The 16468-nt window shown below is 50.2% G+C and overlaps 2 protein-coding genes across 2 annotated transcripts in view; both read left to right on the top strand.

The window, feature by feature from the left end:
- Positions 1 to 1464, top strand: part of TTC36 (tetratricopeptide repeat domain 36) — a 2047-nt gene extending 583 nt beyond the window's left edge. Inside the window, exons 2-3 of the mRNA XM_077777852.1 lie at positions 575 to 763; positions 1346 to 1464. Coding sequence (XP_077633978.1) covers positions 575 to 763; positions 1346 to 1464 — 308 coding nt within the window. The remainder of the gene's footprint in view (positions 1 to 574; positions 764 to 1345) is intronic.
- A 1576-nt stretch (positions 1465 to 3040) lies between these two features.
- On the top strand, positions 3041 to 7249 carry TMEM25 (transmembrane protein 25). The gene is made up of 9 exons (XM_077777234.1): positions 3041 to 3091; positions 3283 to 3357; positions 3648 to 3959; positions 4400 to 4690; positions 4895 to 5026; positions 5321 to 5351; positions 5510 to 5610; positions 5703 to 5789; positions 5941 to 7249. Exons 2-9 carry the CDS (start codon positions 3288 to 3290, stop codon positions 6012 to 6014), a joined length of 1098 nt encoding a protein of 365 aa, XP_077633360.1. The 5' UTR covers positions 3041 to 3091; positions 3283 to 3287; the 3' UTR covers positions 6015 to 7249.
- Positions 7250 to 16468: the final 9219 nt, after the last annotated feature.

Below are 16468 nucleotides of genomic sequence, written 5' to 3'. Positions count from 1 at the left end.
GCTTCCGCTGAATGGTTCTGACCTCAGCAGGCACTCAGGGTTCCTGAGCCAAGCCCTGAGCCAATCCTTACACAGAGTGAGTACACTCACTGCCTTCCTTCAGACTCCAATGGGGGCCTTGTGTCCTGACATCAGTTTTTGGTGACCTTTGTGTCTGAAGGAGTGAAGCCTAAGCCTTACAGAAGCCAGTCTAGAAAGCGGAGGGGCACACCGGAGTGTGTCATGGTGGTCTTTGTGTTGGAGGCAGCGTAGTAGGAAAAAGATGGGGACAGGCTAAGGAACCAGAAAGACCTGGGTTCAAATCCAAGCTGTGCAACTTCCAGGCTGTGTGACCTTGAGTAGGTCATTTAGCTACAGGCTAAGGAGTTTGGGCTCCATTCTCAGGACCCTTTGGAACTTAGGCAGCTCTAGCTGTCCGCCTTGGTGACCTCAGTTCCTCCTGCATCTGGCTCCTACCCGTGACCTCCCAGCCCACCGCTCCGGCTCAGGTCCCAGCTTTCCGAAGGTCAAGCTGGCTTTTGCTTCTTGCTCCCAGCTGCACACCTGTCCCTTCCCTCCTCCCTTCCTGACACAGATGGAGTTTTCCCTCGAGCACAGTTGGAGCAGTCCAAGGCCCTGGAGCTGCAGGGGGTGATGGCAGCGGAGGCTGGCGACCTGGACACGGCCCTGGAGAGGTTTGGCCAAGCCATCAGTCTGCTGCCTGAGCGGGCCTCCGCCTACAACAACCGAGCCCAGGCCCGCCGACTCCAAGGAGATGTGGCAGGTGAGGGCAGATGCCCTGGGGTCTGCAGACCAGAGATGAAGTGGTTGTGGGGCTGGGGCCTGGGGGCTGGGGAGTCCCTAGACTGTTCTGGAACCTGGTTCTTACCTATAAGAGCTATCTCACGGGCCCCACTCGTATCTTGGGAGCTATTGTGAAGGTCAGAGAGATTGCATTCCATTCGTTTATTTAACAAACATATAATGAGAGCCTATGTCATAGCGGTGGGCTAGGGGCGGAGGACAAGGATGAAAGATAGACCACCCACAGGAACTACTCCGTGCCGGGCATCCGGCACTTTACACGTAATCCTCACAANCGCGAGATCATGACCTAAGCGGAAGTCGGACGCATAACCGACTAAGCCACCCAGGCGCCCCTGATACCTCCATTTTATAGAAGAGTGTAGCAGAGCTGGGGTTTGAAGCAGGTGGTGGGGCTCCAAGGTCTGTGTTCTTAATGCCCCTGTGCTACTGCTTCTCAAGAAGCTCCCGGTCCAAGGGGTGGGCCAGACACACAACCGTGATACCAGCATGACAAGCTGAGAGGGTTCAGCACAGTATCGCGCCCCCCCGCCCCCCGCAGGAGTGAGTTTGAAGGGCAGCTGGAAGGAGGAGAGGAAAGGGGAGAAGGTACGACAGGCAGAGACCCAGAAGGCACAGAAAAGTACAGGGAACTTCAGAACTCCAAGCTGGCTGGAGTGAGGAGTGGTGGGAGGGTGGAGGAGAGCCTGGAGAAGTAAACAGGGGCCTGATGGCTAACTGGGCATGTTAGGCAGGTCGGACTGCGTCTTGAACACATGGGGAATCGTTAAAAGGATTTTAATCCTGGAAGGGGGACAGCGGGACAGAGAAAAGCCATGCTGGAGACCAGAGGGCAGACTGAAGATGTAAACCACAGAAGGCCGTCATGGTGGTCGAGGTGCCCGAGGCCAGGAATGCCAGCCTGCAGGGTTTTGAACTCCATTCTGGGAACAGTGGGGAACCAAGGGCCCCTTTTCCAGGCTCTGTTCCCTGGCTTTGGCAGGAGGGGGCTGAGTGGAGCTGTAAAAGCAGCTGAGGACAGTCTGTAGATTAAAAGCCCAGAAGTGATGCTGCCTGGAAAAGGCTTTCCACTCCTCCAGTCCAGCTCCTCAGAGGGAACCCCAGAAACGCTGTGAACAGAGGGCTTCTTAACCATCTGGGTGGCCTGGGGAGCACAGCCCCCTCTGGGTTCTGAGCTCAAAACACACAGAGACTGGACAGAGATGGCCTCTCTGTACGATGATGCTGGAGTTCCTCATGTGCCCTGACAGCTCTTTAGACGAGAAAGTGAACTGAGCCAGAGCCCAGAAAGCTGCAGGTGGGCCCTCAAATACTAATAGCTGCCTGAGTTTGAATTCAGGGTTCAATACCCAACGCCAAGTATTTCACGAGAATGTTACACATGACAATGTGCGGGGCCAGCTCTGGCTCCAAGACCTCCTTTAATGAAAATAGATAGAAAGTAATGAAGTTCGTGGAGACAAAGAATGAGGAAGAACAGGTGAGGGAGAAGCGGTTTTAAATATATACATTTTAATATTTATTTATTTATGAGAGAGAGAAGGCTAGAGGGGCAGAGAGAGAGGTGGACCTGAAGCACTCTCTGGGCTGACCGCAGAGAGCCCAGCCCATGTGGCCTTGAACTCATGCACCAGGAGATAAAGACCTGAGCCAAAACTAGCTGCTTCACCTGCTGTGCCACCCAAGCGCCTCAGGGAAAAGTTGTTTCAAACCATACACTGAATAAGGGGAGAGAAATGCCTTCAAAGGGACAAGAAAGAGAAATGGATTTTACTGTATTTGTAAGAAATGGTTGTCAGTACATTATTATTTTTTTGGACTTTGAGATTCAGAGTCCGTCACCTGGCACACGGTAGATGCTTAATAGCCTGTGAATGGAAAAACCGGTACTGCGGGACAATGGGCCAGATTCATGAGCACAGTGACCCTTCAGAATCGTCCCAGCACCCTTCACGTTTTGCTGTGCTCGGCTGCGAGAGGTCATAGGGACTACAGTCAGCCCAGGGCAAGGCTGGCCAATCCTCCAGTGCGCATGCGTGCGAGGGGAGGCCCCATACCCCGCCAAGGAGCAAGGGNGGAAAGGGGGCGTGGGCCAAAGATGGGAGGGTAAAGGGGAGACGGAGATAGGGGCCCAGAGGACGGTCCCCTTGGGGGAAGAGTACTGCCGCGCGTGCGCGCGAGCCGCGCAGTGCGGGCTGCGCCGTCGCGCGCGGTCTCTGAGCCCGTGCGCCGGCGCTTGTTTGTGCCTTGGGGGCGGCGCCGGGTTCCGAACCCTCAAGGTGGGCTGGTAGGTGCTGGGTGGGCTCCGGCCTTTACGCTGGGGTGTTCGCGTCCTGTCTTCGCCAGTGGGGGTCAGTCTCCATTTGGGTATCGGTGCACGGTTTATTTTTGTTTCGGGGGAGTACATTCCTGGAGGAATTACCGAGGCTGCGTGCGGTCACCTGGCTAACATCAAGGCCCGCCCCCTTCTCTCGGCAGCCACCATGGCGCTGCCCCCAGGCCCAGCTACCCTCCCGCACACACTGCTGCTTCTGCCAGCCCTTCTGAGCTCAGGTACACTCCCGTTTACCCCTTGGCCGAGCACTTCTGGGGGCAAGCCCCCCTCTCCCCTCTTTGTCTGCACCTTGGGTTTGGAAACCCGCCCGCTTCAGGCCACAGAGACCAGAGCTGGCTTCCTCTCCCCCACCTCGCCGGGGTCCAGCCAGTTCCTGGTGAGCGAACCTAGGTGCTCTGGTCCTTGGCCCCCTGCCCCTCTGTAACCGGCTGTCGTGCTGGTCACAGGCCACAGCACCCCAGTACCAACCTTCCCCTAGCTCTCCCCAGAACCCCCTGCTGTGTTCCAGGTTGGGGGGAATTGGCACCACAAATTGATGGTCAGACTTGGGCCGAGAGGGCACTTCGAGAGAACGAACGCCACGCCTTCACCTGCCGGGTGGCAGGGGGGCTTGGGACGCCCCGCCTGGCCTGGTACCTGGACGGACAGCTGCAGGAGGCCAGCACCTCAAGACTGCTGAGCGTGGGCGGCGAGGCCTTCTCCGGAGGCACCAGCACCTTCACGGTTACCGCCCAGAGGGCCCAGCATGAGCTCAACTGCTCCTTGCAGGACCCGGGCAGTGGCCGGTCAGCCAATGCCTCCGTCATCCTCAATGTGCAATGTGAGTGCCTCTGAGATGGGGCAGGGACAGACGCTCCGTGCCCTGGGACCCCCAGCAGCCACCAGGCAGGGGGTCTGATAGAGCAGCTAGCAAACACTTAAGCACTTTGCAAGTATGAGCTCAACATTATCGTCTCGATAATCCTGTGAGGTGGCTGTTACTGATATCCCCATTTTACAAGTGAGAAAACTGAGGCATAGATTGCTTCCGTGCTCTGTGTGCAGCCCTGCGGCTTGTAAGCAGAGCCAGGATTCAAATGCAGGCAGTTTGGTTCTCGCTGTTAATCCCTACGAAGTGCTGCATCTCAGGGAGGCCCAGCCTGTCACCCAGTGCCTCCCCGGGGAGAGGTCCAGGCCCCCAGCTCCCTTCTGGGTTTGGGAAGAACGGGCAAGGAGTACGGGGGCCATGATGAGAGTATGTTGGCTTCTGTTTTGCACCAGTTAAACCAGAGATCGCCCAGGTTGGGGCCAAGTACCAGGAAGCTCAGGGCCCAGGCCTCCTGGTTGTCCTTTTTGCCCTGGTGCGTGCCAACCCACCCGCCAACGTGACCTGGATCGACCAGGATGGGCCGGTGACTGTCAACGCGTCCGACTTCCTGGTGCTGGATGCCCAGAACTACCCCTGGCTCACTAACCACACCGTGCAGCTGCAGCTCCGCAGCCTGGCGCGCAACCTGTCCGTGGTGGCCGCCAACGACGTGGGTGTCACCAGCGCTTCACTTCCGGCCCCGGGTGAGCACTGCCAGCGACTGGCCCGGCAGAGCCCCAGGTGGGTGCAGGATCACAGTACAGCAACAGGGTGACTGGTTGCCCTCTGAGTGAGTCTCGTGAACGAGCTGTGCCGACCGCCTCGGGCAAGGAGGACTAGGGGTACCTGTAGTGTCTCAGAGTTGGGGGCCCTGCCCACCTAGAACCTAACCAGAGGACAACTTGCAGGGCTCCTGGCCACCCGAGTGGAAGTGCCGCTGCTGGGCATCGTTGTGGCGGGAGGGCTTGCCCTGGGCACGCTGGTGGGGTTCAGCACCTTGGTGGCCTGCCTGGTCTGCAGGAAAGAGAAGAAGATGAAAGGTAGGTCCAGAGCCCGGAGGGGGAGGGGGCTGGCAGAGAGAGGGAGGAGCGGCAAGGGCAGCATGTGCGGCTAGGCAGAGCAAGTCCTCTGACCAGTGGCAGAAAGGGTCTCCCTGAGCGTGGCCATGGGTAAAACCAGATGCAGCTCAGGGCTGCGCACTGGGAACCCAGTCTGTCCCAGGGGCTGGGCATTAGAGAGATCCTAGTCTGAGCGTCCTGGGTGTGAAAGGGCATCGGGGCAGAGCCCACAGTGAGGAGGTGGCCTGAGAAAATGTGTGATTTCTTTCTCCCCAGGCCCCTCCCGGCGCCCGTCTCTGATCTCTAGGTAACTCTTTTCTGGGGCTGGCTGGGTGGGCCGAACTGAGATGCAGCATGGGGACGGTTGGAAACCGGGGGTCTCTCTAGTGCTGGAATGGGCCCCCCCAGGCCGGAATCTGTGCCTGCTGGAGCCAGGGCATATCCCAGGCTCTGTCCACCCCATAGTGATTCCAACAACCTGAAACTCAACAACGTGCGCCTACCACGGGAGATCATGTCCCTCCCGTCCAACCTTCAGCTCAACGACCTCACTCCGGATCCCAGAGGTGCGCCTTTTGTCTGCCGCTGGCACTAGGAGGGGCTAGGGCCCGCCAGGGACCCTCCTCATCCTGGGCACCACCCCGTTTGTCACCCACAGAGAGACCGGCAGACCGGCAGATGGCTCAGAACAGCAGCCGGCCAGAGCTGCTGGACCCGGAGCCTGGTGGCCTCCTTACCAGCCGAGGTACGGGGACAGATGCCCACGGCCCCCCTCCTCTGCTCCCCAGCCCTTGTGCTTATGGCAGAGGCCTCTGGGTCTCCAAGGGGCGGAGAGGGGTCTCCCAACTCCCAGGCAGTGAGGTTCACTGAGACTCACGGCGTCTTTGGCCTTGCAGGTTTCATCCGGCTCCCAATGCTGGGCTATATCTATCGAGTGTCCAGTGTAAGCAGTGATGAGATCTGGCTCTGAGCCGGGCAAGATCGGAGTGGAGGGGGGGGTGCCCTCTTGGCTCCTGGGCCCCCACCTCCTCCTCCAAGGCAGCCTCTGCCTGGCTCCGTTGCCAGGTCACGCCACTGCTACTTTTGCTTGCCCTAATGGCCGGGGTGCCCTCTGTCATCCACATGACACCTTTCACTGGGATCGGGCCCTCAGGGGCACAGTTATCCCTGGCGGAGCCACCAGCTGGACCTCAGCCCCGTGTTCTAACTCAGGTTGAGAGCCTCCACTGATGCAGGTGCGCAGGTGGGGGGAGCTCTCTGTCCAGGTGTGTTTGCCGAGTGTGGCGTGGCCCTGCTGGCCCGGGCCTGCCCTGAGTCTCACTCCAGGACCCTTAGCACTTTGTACCGCAGGCATGGGGGCATGCCCGGGTGGGGGACAGGGAGGGCCCTGCATGTCTTCAGTTTCCTTCCCATGCTATGCAGCTTTGTTCCCTCAGGGAAAATTTAGGACCCTGAGAGCTATATGGAACCAAACTGTCCTTTGCACAGGAACCAACCCCCGGCACAAGGGCAGGGACCAAGCACAAACGAATCCCTTTTGCCCCATACCTCTCTGCCCTTCTTTGTCTGCGCCTCCTCTTGGGCCTTGTAGGTTATAACAGTGGGCCTTCTCGCATTTCTCCACTGGACAGTAGACCCCTTTACCTGGCCCCTGGTGGTGCCAGGGTCTGGTGTTGGCACAAGTCAGGAGGAAAGGAGGGAGATGGGAAGCCGAGGGGCACCCAAGGCAGCATGTAGCTATGCATCGTTTTCTTACTGTGTTAGCACTTTAAGCACATCCCCTGGGAAGGGGGTACGTGAGGGCTTCCGGGCCCCAAGTCTGGCCTTCTGTGATTCACTGTGAGTGCCCTGAGCCCTCGGGATTAACTGTCCCTCTTAACATGTCTCCCCCACCATGGGACCCCATGACCAGCGCCCAGTGCCTCCTCAGCAGGAAGCTGCCCTTCCTGTCCCATCTCTTCAGGGGATGGTCAAAGTGGCACGTTATTAACAGAGCTAGAAGTTTTAGGGGGACACGGAGAAAGAGGGGACCACACACCACAAAATAAGGACTCTTTGGAAAGCAACATAGAAATGATTGCAAATTAATACAATGCAGAGTATATTTTTCCCTTGATCTCTTGTTTTGTAATTTTTCTCATGTTAACTGCCTAGGACAGTGCTGAGCACGCGGTAAATTTAATAAACTTGACTGAGCAAATGTTACATGTCTGTTTCATTTCTTCGTATATGGTTTTAAAACAAAATCTTTGGGGCACCTGGGTGGCTCAGTCGGTTAAGCCTCTGACTTTGGCTCAGGTCATGATCTCACAGCTTGTGGGTTCGAGCCCCGTGTCGGGCTCTGTGCTGACAGCTCGGAGCCTGGAGCCTGCTTCCAATTCTCTGTCTCCCTCTCTTTCTGACCCTCCCCTGATCGCACTGCCTCTCTCTCTCTCAGAAATAAATAAAACATTTAAAAAAAAAATTTTTTTTTATGATTCACAAAATTNTGACAGCCAGCACAGAGCCTGGAGCCTGCTTCAGTCTGTCACTCCCTCTCTCCCTGACCCTTCCCTGCTCACACGCTCTCTCTCTCTCTCTCTCTCTCTCTCTCTCCTAGAAATAAATAAAACATTAAAAAAAATTTAAAAAAAAACACAAAATCTTTAAATCACACATTTAAAAAAATTTTTTTTAATGTTTTATTTTTGAGAGAGAGACAGAGACAGTATGAGCAGGGAAGGGTCAGAGAGAGAGGGAGACACAGAATCTGAAGACAGGCTCCAGGCTCTGAGCTAGCTGTCAGCGCAGAGTCCGACGCAGGGCTCGAACCCACGAACCGCAAGATCATGACCTGAGGTGAAGTCAGACAGTTAACTGACTGAGCCACCCAGGTGCCCCCTTTTTTTTATTTAATTTTTTTAATGTTTTAAAATCACACATTAAATAGAGGAAACACCTGTGTATCCACTACTCTGTTGAATCTTAGCACTTTACCTTGTTTGGTTCAGATATTTTAGTTTTTAAAATAATGTTATTTCTTTAATTACACTGTTCTCAGTGGCAAGGCTGCTGTTTTCTATTTCGGGAGTGCCGGCACCCAGACCCCAGCTCTCCAGCCAGTGTCTGAGTCTCATTTGATGGACTCTCTATCTGTCAGGAGTGTGGCTAAGCCATGCTGAGCCCTTTTGTCCTGACTAGGGGTATGGAAGGCTCGGACTAGGCTGTGACTTCCCCAAAATTACTTTTTCTGGAGAATTGTTAAGGGAAAAAAAAGACTAGACACGGGATGAAGTTTTTGAGAGCAGATTTATATCCTATTTTCTTGAACAAAGATGGGCTTGGCTTGCATAGCTCTGTGTTTTCTGGCTACTCCCCTTGCTTCTCTTGTTCCTTAGGGTATCTAAGGAACTAAGGTGCTTAGGGTTCTCCGTGGGAGGGGCTAAGGCTGCCCTAGACTCCCAAGAGAAGTTTTGGGAGAAAGAGAGACAGAATCCCAAGCAGGCCTGATGCAGGACTCGAACTCATGAACAGTGAGATCACAACCTGAGCCAAAATCAAGAGTCAGATGCTGAACCATCTGAGCCACCCAGTTGTCCCCAGCCTCTGCTGGTTTTGTATGCAAGCTGCTTTGGTGGCCCCAGAGCTTTTAAAGGTCAGGGTGCCTTGCTGCCAGTTCTGTTGACTGTTCTCTGCTGTTTCTTTGAGAGGTCCCCGAGCCCTTTCCTTGATGGTTCTTTGGCAAGTCTATGAGCCCTGTGCATCCCCTCATTTGCCCTCATGGTGTTACCTCAGCAGAAAAGGGGGTTCTTCTTGGCAAACCCATCCTTGCAAGTATTTGCGATGGGGTGGACTTTCAAACTGGTGTTCCAGTTCTCCAGACATATCCCTACGGTCAGAGATTCCTTGTTCCTTCGTTGAGTCCCAGGCCTCTTGGAGAGTTTGATGAAAGACTCTTTTCTGAGAAAATGCAGGTGAAGCCTGCTCGTTATGCAGCTCAGTGCCCATCAGATTACAACTTGGGTAAACCTTGCAAAGATGCTGAATGAAGCCAAACCCAAGGACCATGTGTGATTCCTTTCATATGAAATGCCCAGGATGGGCAAAGCTACAGAGACAGAATAGGCTAGTGGTTACCAGAGACTGGAGGGAGGGAAGAATGGAGAATAGTTCCTAATGAATATGGAGTTTCTTTTTGGGGTGATGAAAATGTTCTGGAATTAGTGGTGACTGATGCACAACTTTGTGAATAGACCAAAAACCACTGAGCTGTATGCTTTATAAGGGTGAACTTTATGAAATACAGATTATATCTCCATAAAGCTGTAGAGGTTTTTGTTTTTTTTTTTAAGTAAACTTTACCCCCAATGTGGGGCTCAATTTCATGAGCCTGAAATCAAGAGTAGCATGCTCCATGAACTGAACGAACCAGGNCAAAAAGAAAAAAAAAAAAAAAAAAAAAAAAATCATCAAATGGTAATTTGATTTGTAAATTTCACTATATATAAAACTCACATGACAAAAAACCATAAGTAAATACTGAACTCCAGTTAATTATACACAGGATAAATTGTTTAGGGGTGAAGTGTATTGATGTCTGCAATTTAATTTGAGATGTATCAAAAAACAAGATGGATTGATGAATGGATGGAGGGATGGATATCTGAGAAAACAAATTTAGCCAAAGGTTGTAGGATTTGGGTGGTAGATATATATATATATATACAATTCTTCCAAAACTCTTCTATAATTTTTTATAATGAAATATTGGGAAGGGGATTCCTGATCTAGTTCCTTCTCTGATACTTCTCAGATCTTTTTTTACCTAAGGATCATGAAATTTTCAAGCATTACATAATGCCCCTGACATGACAGTGCTCTCTTTCCTGGGAAGGAACACCAGTTTTTAATATACTTCAGCCACCTAGACTTTAATCTTTACCCTCTAACAATAGGTAGGTTGTTTGTTACCTTGACCTTGAATGTACAGCACTCCAACATTTGGAGAGGCATAGCTCAGGTTGCATTTTCCCACCTGGACTTTGTATTACTGAATTTCTACAGACACAGTAACTGTTTGATGAGGACTTGTAAAAATTAATGCTCAAGCTTGTGCATTGCTGATGGGTAGGTAAAATGGTGCCGTCACTGTGCAAGACAGTATGGGAATGGTAGTTCCTCAAGAAGTTAAACCAGTGGGGGTGCCTGGGTGGCTCAGTTGGTTAAGCGCTAGATGGATTTCAGCTCAGGTCATGATCTCACAGTTTGTGAGTGTAAGCCCCGTGTGGGGCTCTGTGCTGACAGCTCGAAGCCTGGAGACTGCTTCAGAGTCTGTGTGCCTCTCTCTCTCTCTGCTCATCCTTCGCATGAGCTCTGTCTCTCTCTCAAAAATAAATAAACATTAAAAAAAAATTTTTTTAAGTTAAACCAGCAATCCCACTTCTAGGTTTATTCCCCAAAAGAAATGAAAGCAGGGACTCAAACAGTTATTTGCATACCAGTTTCAATAGCATTATTTGCGATCGCCAAAATTGGGAACACCTCAAATGTCCTTTAGCAGATGAATGGGTAAAGAAAATGTGGCATATATGCAATGGAATATTATTCAGCCTTTTAAAAAGGAAGGACATACACTACAAGGTGGATGAACCTTGAAGAAAACATTATGCTAAGTGAAATAAACTAGATAGACTAGGACACATTTTGTATGATTCCACATATGAGGTACTTAGGTTTGGCAAATCCATAGAGACCAAAAAAATAGAGAAGTTACCAGGGGCTGTGGGGAAGAGAAGGTGGGAGTTACTGTTCAATGGGAACAAAGTTTCAATTTGAGATGATGAAAAGTTCTGAAGCTAGATGGTGGCGATGGTGGTATAACACTATAGGTACTTACTGCCACTGAGTTGCATACTTAAGAATGATTACAATGACAGGTTTCATGTTATGTGTATTTTACTTTTTAGAAAAGTTTATTCAATTTATTTAAACTGAAAAAAAAAGTTCACTCGTTTCTCTCATCCCCCGTTGCCTCTTGCAACTGGCAATCCATTCTACTTTGATTTAAAAATTTTGACTTTACAGATTCAATCTCCTTACTAGTTACAGGTCTTTCAAACTTCCTACTTTGTCAGTCTTGGTCGGTTTTGTGTTTCTAGAAATTTGTTCATTTTATTAGGTGAGCCAAATTGTTGTTTTTCACCTCCCAGGGCAAGTCACATGGTCCAACCCAAAATCAAAAGATAAAGAAGCATCCTGTGCTTATCGTGAAGCCATTATAGGAGGGGGCTGCATACTACCCTAGGTGAGTGAAGAATTATTCCCAGTAATTTAAATTCTTTTTGTTTATGTTTATGTTTATTTTTAATTTAATTTAATTTAATTTTTTATTTCTAGGAGAGAGAGACAGCGTGAGCAGGGGAGGGTCAGAGAGAGAGGGAGTCACAGACTGAAACAGGCTCCAGGCTCTGAGCTGGCAGTCAGCACAGAGCCCGACGCAGGGCTCGAACCCACGAACCGCGAGATCATGACCTAAGCGAAAGTCGGACGCTTAACCAACTAAGCCACCCAGGCGCCCCTATTCCCAGTAATTTAATCTGTTCAATCTTATTACCTAGAAGACCCTGCATGATCTGGTCTTAGTTACTTTTTTAATTATTATTATTTCTTGAGAGAGAGAGAGAGACAGAGAGAGGAGGAGGAGGGGCAGAGAGAGAGAGAGAGAGAGAATCCCAAGCTAGTTCTGCACTGTCCGTGTGAAGCCCGAGCAAGGCGTAAACCCACAAACCGTAAGATCATGACCTAAGCTGAAATCAAGAGTCAAAGGCTTAACTGACTGAGCCACCCAGGCACCCTGTTTTGTTTTGTTTTGTTTTGTTTTGTTTTTAAGTAAACTACCCCAACGTGGGACTTGAACTCAAGACCCCAGAAATCAAGAGTCAGATGCTGAATGGGTGGAGCCAGCCAGGTGCCCCAAGTCTTTTCAATTTTGTTAATCTTTTTGAGGGACCAATTTAGGGTTTTATTGGGGGGTTTTTCTTTTGCTCTTCTATCCTCTATTATTTCTGCTCTAATGTCCATTCTTTCCTTCCTTTTGCTCCTTTTGGGTTTAGTTGGTTCTTTTTCTAGTTCCTCAGGTTGTAAAGTTAGATTGTTTACTTGAGACCTTTGTTTTAATGTAAGTTTCCCTCTGAGCACTGCTTTTGCTGCATCCTGTAACTTTTGGTATGTTCTGTTTTTCATTTCCATTTGTCTCTAAGTATTTTCTAATTTCCCTTGTGATTCCTTTTTTAAAAATGTTTATTTATTTTGAGAGAGACAGGGCACATGTATGCGTGGTGAAGGGAGGGAGAGAGAGAGAGAGGGAGGGAGAGAGAGAGAATCCCAAACAGGCTCTGTGCTGGGACCCTGAGCCAAAATCAAGAGTCGGACGGTTGACTGACTCAGTCACCCAGGTGCCCTTCCCTTGTGATTTCTTATTGGACCTGGTTCAGAGTGTATTCTTTGATTTCCCCAGAATTGTGGGGTTTTCAGTTTTGCTTCTGTTGATTTCTGACCTCATCTCATTAAGGGGAAGATACTTTGTATACTATCTACCCTTTGAAATCTGTTGAGACTTAATTTGTGGCCTAACACAGCACCTATCCTGGAAAATGTCCTGTGTGCACCTGAGAAGTATCCTGTTGCTGCTGGACAGGATGCTCTCCCTTTGTCTGACAGAGCTGGTCAGTTCACTGTGTTGCTTAAGCCCTTTGTTTCCTTATTTATCTTCTGTCTCATTGTTATATCCATTATTGACAGTGAGGTATTGGAGTTTCCAGCTCTTATTGCACAACTATTTCTCCCTTCAATTCTGTCAACTTTTGCTTTATATATTCTGAGGGCCTGTTATTAGGTGCGTAAATGTTTATAATTGTTATATCTTCTCACTTCATTTCCATTTATTAAGTCTCTTGACTTCACGGATGTAGAATCTGCTCATCTCTGTGTAATAGCAGTTCTCAAATTTATCTACATATGGAAATCATCTGAGGAGCTTAGGAAAACTATGGATTCCTGTATCCTACCTCCAGAGATTGTGATTTAATTAGTCTGGTGTGTTGTCTGTGAGAGGAAACTTTTCTTTAAAAGATCTCCAGGGGCACCTGGATGGCTCAGTCGGTTAAGTGTCCAACTTCAGCTCAGGTCATGATCTCATGGTCCATGAGTCTGAGCCCTGCGTCAGGTTCTGTGCTGACAGAAGGCCTGGAGCCTGCTTTGGATTCTGGTTCTCCCTCTCTCTCTGCCCCTCCCCGGCTCATGCTCAGTCTCTCTCTCTCTCAAAAACTAAATAAACATTTAAAAAAAAATTTTTTTTTTAAATTTTTAATGTTTTATTTATTTCCAGGAGAGAGAGAGAGACAGTGTGAGCAGGGGAGGGTCAGAGAGAGAGGGAGTCACAGACTGAAACAGGCTCCAGGCCCTGAGCTGGCAGTCAGCACAGAGCCCGACGCGGGGCTCGAACCCACGAACCGTGAGATCATGACCTAAGCGAAAGTCAGACGCTTAACCGACTAAGCCACCCAGGCGCCCCTTAAAAAAATTTTTTTTAAGATCTCCATTTGAGGATGCTTGGGTGGCTCAGTCGGTTGAGCATCCACTCTTGATTTCAGCTCAAGTCATGATCTCGCAGTTCGTGGGTTTCAGTCATGAGTCGGGCTCCACGCTGGCTGGTGGTGCAGAGCCAGCTTGGGATTCTCTCTTTCTGCCCCTCCCCAACTCACCCTCTCTCAAAAATAAATAAATAAACTTAAAAAAATAATAACCAAAGATCTCCAGTTGACTCTTTTTAAAAAATATTTATTTATTTTTGAGAGAGAGACACAGCATGAGTGAGGGAGGGGCAGAGAGAGAGGGAGACACAGAATCCAAAGCAGGCTCCAGGCCCTGAGCTGTCAGCACAGAGCCTGACACGGGACTAGAACTCACAAACAGTGAGATCATGACTTGAGCCAAAGTCAGACACTTAACTGACTGAGCCGCCCAGGTGCCCCAATCTCCAGGTGATTCTAATGTGCAACCAAGTTTGAGAACTACTGCCTTATGAATACTACTGTTAATTTTCTTAGCTGACCTGCTTTGTTTCTCTGAATTCCTTTGTTCTACCAGTTTTAGTCTCTATTTTTCTGGTTTTCTTCAAATGTCTGGAGGTCTCTGACTGTACATGTATATTTAAAATGAGAGTTGCAAACAGGTGTACACACACATGAATGAGAGCAGAGAGATATTTACTTCAAGACTCCCTGTCAGTAGATATAGGTCTTTTCTCTTTGGCTGATTATTTTGCCAAGAGAGGACTCCTCCAATATTCTGCTTTGGAGGTATAGCATGGAAGAGGGCCGAGGGTCCCATTGCTCATTCCTCTACATTATCCTCTTCTTTTAATTTTTTTTTAATGTTTTATCTATTTCTAGGAGAGAGAGAGAGACAGTGTGAGCAGGGGAGGGTCAGAGAGAGAGGGAGTCACAGACTGAAACAGGCTCCAGGCTCTGAGCTGGCAGTCAGCACAGAGCCCGACGCGGGGCTCGAATCCACGAACCGCGAGATCGTGACCTAAGCGAAAGTCGGATGCTTAACCGACTAAGCCACCCAGGCGCCCCATCCTCTTCTTTTAAATATCGCCCTTCACTGCTGTCCTCAAACTGCTTGCTCTCCTCATGTCCAGAGCCTCCATCTTCTGTTGGGATGAAGAGGTGGGCAGCACAGATGCGGACATTCCTGAGGATCCCATCCTTCTACAAACATTAAACCAGTTCTGTTTTCAGCCACCCCTGCACACATGCCATCAGAAATAGCTGGCCTTTTCATCCCTCATCCTTTCGAGGGCTCTGCAGTGTCAAGTGGCTTCTTATCAGTTTCTCAGTCTCCATCGGCAACCTTCAGGCTCCCCTCACACACCCCTACATCAGTTACCACTTATCCATCTTCCGAAATTGTTGCTGTCTAATCATCCATCATTTCCCTTCCTATTATCTATCCTTGCTGGTTTATATCCTTTTAAAAATTATCATTCTTATACTGTCATTGTATGAGGTTAAAGGAGAGACTGACGATGTAAATACTGTCATCAATTTTGTTTGTTTCGGAGGGTTGAGAGCCTAGGGTCAGCAGACTAGGTGAGGCACACTTCGAGCAGGGGCAATAGCCTGTGTGAAAGTTTAGTTAGAAGAGGGACTTCCAGGGACACCTGGGTGGGTCTGTCAGTTGGGCATCCAACTTCAGCTCAGGTCATGATCTCATGGTTTGTGAGTTCGAGCCCCACATCGGGCTCTGCGCTGACAGCTCAGAGCCTGGAGCCTGCTTCAGATTCTGTGTCTCCCTCTCTCTCTGCCCTCCCCCGCTTGTACTCCGTCTCTCTGTCTCTCAAAAATGAATAAACATTAAAAAAAATTTTTTTTAGAGAAACCTAACCTCATATATCCCCTAGGAGCAATGGTTCAGTATTTGCTAACTGGGTGTCTGTGGTGGCTTTATAGACCATAACTACTGTGGATAACAAGATTCAACTGTATTTATTAGTGCTAAGTCTCAGCTCTAGCCAACGAAGGCAATCTGAATGTTCCCTGAAAATGTAGTGGAGGATCTGAGTTCCTGTCATACTTTGTGTTTTCTTCCCTAGGAGTTATATGAGGGCATTGGTGGTGTCGAGTGAGAGCAGAGCCCCTGGGGGTCCAGTGTGATGTCAAAGCGAGGCCCGAGCACGAGTGTTCCTTCTCCTCAAACTCAAGTATGAACATCACGCTTGGTTTAAGAGTCGGTCAGAAACATTTTCCCTCCTATGTGTTTATCGTATATATATTAAGCTGACGATGTAGCATTTTTTTAAAAGATTATTTATTCATTTTGAGAGAAAGAGAGCACATGCGAGTGGGGGAGGGGCAGCGAGCGTGGAGAGAGAGAATCCCAGGTGGGCTCCGCACTGAGCCCGATTCAGGGCTTGGTCCCACAAACCGTGAGATCATGACCTGAGTTGGACGCTCAACCGACTGAGCCACCCGGGCGCCCCTGACGGGACAGCGTTTTACTGGAGTTCCCCCCCCAGTCAGTCCCTGCCCCCACTCCCCCCATGTCCATGCTTCCCTCCTCTATCCCTTCAGCTGCTCAGGCCGGGACGCCTGGGTGTGACCCCTACTCCTTTGCCTCCACCCCCACGTCCAGTCTGTCAGCAAGTTCTGTTGGTTGTACCTCCGCCGGTTGTCCGTCTGTTGCCTCTCACCCCACCCCCTCCCTTCTATTCGGTCTTACGCTGCTCGCCTTCCCACAGTCCCTTGCCAGCTGTTGCTCTCTGCCAGCGGGAGGCACCAGCAAGACAGAAGGCTCTAGAAAGGAAGCAGCGGTCGTCGCTCAGAGTTGCCGTAGTAGCGGGGGGAGGGTGTGCACACCCCGGTGCCTTGCTGTGTCACCCCC

The sequence above is a fragment of the Crocuta crocuta genome, unplaced genomic scaffold (assembly GCF_008692635.1).
Source record: "Crocuta crocuta isolate KB4526 unplaced genomic scaffold, BGI_CrCroc_1.0 scaffold271, whole genome shotgun sequence".
NCBI classification, from domain to species: Eukaryota; Metazoa; Chordata; class Mammalia; order Carnivora; family Hyaenidae; genus Crocuta; species Crocuta crocuta.
The sequence above is the reverse complement of the archived record's forward strand: the minus strand, read 5'-3'. Positions and strand labels throughout refer to the sequence as shown.